Source organism: Chenopodium album, chromosome 7 (assembly GCF_948465745.1).
Source record: "Chenopodium album chromosome 7, dcCheAlbu1.1, whole genome shotgun sequence".
Classification (NCBI taxonomy): Eukaryota; Viridiplantae; Streptophyta; class Magnoliopsida; order Caryophyllales; family Amaranthaceae; genus Chenopodium; species Chenopodium album.
The window spans coordinates 57,648,109-57,652,058 of record NC_137840.1 but is presented as its reverse complement, the minus strand read 5'-3'; the positions used below and the strand labels follow the sequence as shown (position 1 = coordinate 57,652,058).

General features: G+C 34.6%; 1 protein-coding gene across 1 annotated transcript; it reads right to left on the bottom strand.

The window, feature by feature from the left end:
* Positions 1-1,389: 1,389 nt before the first annotated feature.
* Positions 1,390-3,529, bottom strand: LOC145640357 (protein FAR1-RELATED SEQUENCE 5-like). Its single transcript, XM_081691650.1, has 3 exons — positions 3,241-3,529; positions 2,716-3,163; positions 1,390-2,434 (listed from the first exon to the last, which is right to left on the bottom strand). Exons 1-3 carry the CDS (start codon positions 3,527-3,529, stop codon positions 1,390-1,392), a joined length of 1,782 nt encoding a protein of 593 aa, XP_081547776.1.
* Between the last annotated feature and the right edge of the window lie 421 nt (positions 3,530-3,950).

Below are 3,950 nucleotides of genomic sequence, written 5' to 3'. Positions count from 1 at the left end.
CTAAACCCTAACGAATTTGAGTGGTATATCGGGTTTAGCTCGGGGGTTTCGATTTTGGGTCATGTCGGCTTACAGTGGGGAATTAGAGAAAAAGGACATTGCATTGCTAAACCAGGTTCAAAAATTCTATACGACGCAAGACATTGGGGCACGAGCTGCTGCTCATATATTTACTAGGATTGGATTTGCTATAGCTAGAGGAGTGGGGGCCCAGATTGTATCTCGGCTACCCACTAACTTTTATAGGTTGTATGACTTTGTTTTTTTTTTTGAGATATAATAATAATAGTAATAATAATAATAATAATAATAATAATAATAATAATAATAATAATAATAATAAGAATAATAATAATAATAATAAAATAACCAAAATTATACACTTGCACTACTTTTACACATTAACAAAATAGGTCAATATACTTTTTTCCTACACTGGGATAAATTCATCCAAAACTAATGCATACTCCTATTTTCTTGCAATTTTTTAAACCAAATAATAGCACATACTTGATAGAAAGCAAACAACAAAAGTATGTCGTACTCCAACCTTCTACATCTTACACTAACAACTAAAATGACACTTTTTAAACTACAATACTAATATTCATACTAATAATATTATAATCAACTACTATTATGTTCATCATACATATTATACTCTTCTATTGTCTTGAAAATAGTCTTCTAATCCATCCTATTCATCCATTCATGAGCCATTTATTCACCCATGTCTAATTGTTGATGACGCCAAGACTCCAAAGATAAGTTGAGACCAATTAAGTAGGACACCTCTGTTGTTGATCTTTTGTAATTCGATGTTCCTGGTACATTATCACCTTTCGCCAATTTTCACATTGTGCTCTCTCGTACCCTCATGGAAGCCATTGACCCAAATGTGTCACTTATAATTTTCTGCACCATTTAAAATTACATACCATATTACACTCCTTTTATGACAAGAAAATGCAAAATACATGACTGAAATTCACTGACCTCATTTTTGTCGATTTCCTCAGGGGTAAGTTTTTGCTTCTTCTTTTGTTGCGCACCCTTTTCAGATGGATTGGATTTCCTTCCTTTGTTTGCCCTCCCCGTATAACGCTTGTCTATAGGATCTTTTGTACAATCCTCACCCGGTAGTTCCGTAGTCCTAATAAGGTGCCTTTGGTTTTTATCCTTAGGCCTCAATCTACGTCTCCCAAAAACCTTTCTTTCGTTCAAATCCCAACTACCATTATTATCGATGTTCGTCCTTTCAATACCTATAGCATCCTCTAACATATTTTGGATATTGAGTGTTGCTTCCTTATACATGTTGAAAGTGTCTTCATTGTGCATTGCAAGACTAGCTAGATAATTATTCCTTCGAGATAATTCACGGAATTTCTAAACACGAACTGACTCATCTGGATCATGGTATGACACTCGAACATCCTCATACTCTCGTACAACATCCTTCCTCCATCGACTCATGATGTACTTCTCTGGAATGAATTCAATATCCTCAACCTCAAGAACATGGATTATGTGCCTGCATAGAATTCCCCTAAACTCAAATAACTTACACGAGCAACAAAAGTCTCCCTTCACTACATCTATACTTAAGTTGAATGACTTATATCTTTTCCTCCAGATTGGGGTAGGAAATTTCTGATCGGCTTTGTAAAACGACACTGATCCTAAGAAACCTGTCTTGTTAACATTCACATGTTTTAGACCATTACACTCCTCTTTAAACTCACTAAATTTTGCATAACTATAGGCTTTGTGAAAGACGTACTCAACTATGATACTTTTGTCCACATCAAGGGGCTTATTCACACACTCGAAGTTCAAAATCTTTTCCTCTTCAACTTTCTCTTTCATTTTTGCCTCGTACTGTTTCACAAATTGAGTCAACCCTACATTCAAACTCACGGATGTTTTAAAAACTCTATTCATTCCTTCAATTCGTTGTGTGGACGACATTCCAGCCCAAATTGTGCCCCTCCAATGTCCAGGAGCCCAACGATCTCTTATTTCATACGCTTCATTCATCCAAGCATTTTGTTGCAACCCAAACTTTAGAATGATAAGTTGCCAGGCCTCATCAAACTCGTCGGGATCAAGAAAGTCATGCACAGCTGCTCGTATGGCCACATCAATCTCCTTCCATTTAGCATGACTTCCAAGGCTTTTTGCAGCATTCTGTAGTAAATGCCATAAACAAAGCCTATGGGGAACCTTAGGAAATACTTTTTCCACCGCCTTTCCAATTGCTCTACATTGATCTGTCAGTATTCCAGTAGGTGGCTTGCCCATGCATTCTAGCCATTGCCTAAAAACCCACACAAATGTTTTGGAATCTTCGTGTGAAATAAGGGCAGAAGAAAAAACTATTGATTTTCCATGGTGATTAACCCCAACAAACGGAGCAAATGGCATACGATACCTACAATAAATAATTACATATAAACAAGGTTACCATATTCTTTCAATAAGATGCAACAACATTAAACAATCAAATCATTATAATTTACACCACTTAACAGTCCTTATTTGAATCCATATTTATGTTATATAACCTTTACATATTATAATTTCAACTAAAACAATTCAAACAAATACCAAAAAAATTTTCAAAGTAACAAAAGTAATTTTTTAGTAACAAAAGTTATTTTTCAGTAACAAAAGTAATTTTTCAGTATCAAACTTTATATTTTAAAATCATACCAATTTGTTGAAAATGTAGTATAAAAGGTAATTATATCACCAAAATATTTCCAAGAAGCTCTACTCCTAGCATCTGACCAGAATGCATTCATTAATCTCCCCTCTCCATCTCTTTGTATGGCACTATAGAATGTACTATCGAATTTCTTTTGCACACGAAAATATTCCTCCAATGCAACTGCATCCCCTTGAAACCTAGATCGACGTCTTTCAAGGTTGACAATGTTCCTAATGTCCCTCATGTTGTAAGATATATTCTCATGTCCACCGCTTTCAACTAGCAAGGCATTAAAAGATTTGTTAATACTTATCCCTGCCTTGTCTAAATTCATGACTCGTTCACAAGTAGGTTCATCTACACTTCTATAATTCACCATTAAACGGCTACATGATGGATCAATTGGATGATTGTGATCCAATTTACAACCACGTACTTGCATCTTCCCATCTATTAAACGAGCATCAACAAACACTTTGCACCCTATGACGTTTGACCCTTTGCTTTGTTTATACCCCCCATTTTACATTTAAATCTTAATCGTTGCATCATATGGTACATTGTCTCATACTTCCCTACCCCTGTTCGAGTAACACCTTTGTCCTTGTACTCATCCATTAGTTTGCTAGTTTCAGTGAAGAACATGAAACCCTTTTTGAAAGCATACTCGTGGCAAAACTGAGCATACTCTTCTCCAGATACAAAGGTCATTCCAACTTCTGGGTCATTTGCTATTCCCCGATCCTCTTCTTCACAGTCCTCAAACACCTCGTTTAGATCAATGTTTCTTTCTGAATTGCCCTCCACATTTTCCATTACACTACAACCCAACCCTGCACAGCACAATTAAACTCATAAATAATTCCCCACCACAATTAAATAATATACATGTAATAATACATAATCATACCACTATAATTATATTCATACTAACAAATATATTTCACACAAAGATTGTTTAAAATCAATTTTATAAACTCACAATAAAGGTACATTATACATTATTAACTACAAATCAATAACTTCCATATTTTTTCATAATTTAAACCATGGATTGGAATTAAATAGCAAAACTATAATCATATCTATCTTCTTCAACTCAATTGTATTTCCTTATAAACAACTTTTTCATCAAATATAACATATTACCTTATTACTCACTATAACTATGTCAAATCAAGAGAAAAACTTTCAATTAAAAATACTTACTGTCAATGCCCCCAATAAAGTTTTGAGC

Bases quoted from the DNA above. Each gene is read 5' to 3' on its own strand.
- LOC145640357 (XM_081691650.1), bottom strand. From the start codon at position 3,529: ATGGAAAATGTGGAGGGCAATTCAGAAAGAAACATTGATCTAAACGAG. The intron at 3,164-3,240 runs GTAAAATGGGGG...CTCGTTTAATAG, and splicing joins GCAACGATTAAGATTTAAAT to ATGGGAAGATGCAAGTACGT. The intron at 2,435-2,715 runs GTATGATTTTAA...TATTTATTGTAG, and splicing joins ACTACATTTTCAACAAATTG to GTATCGTATGCCATTTGCTC.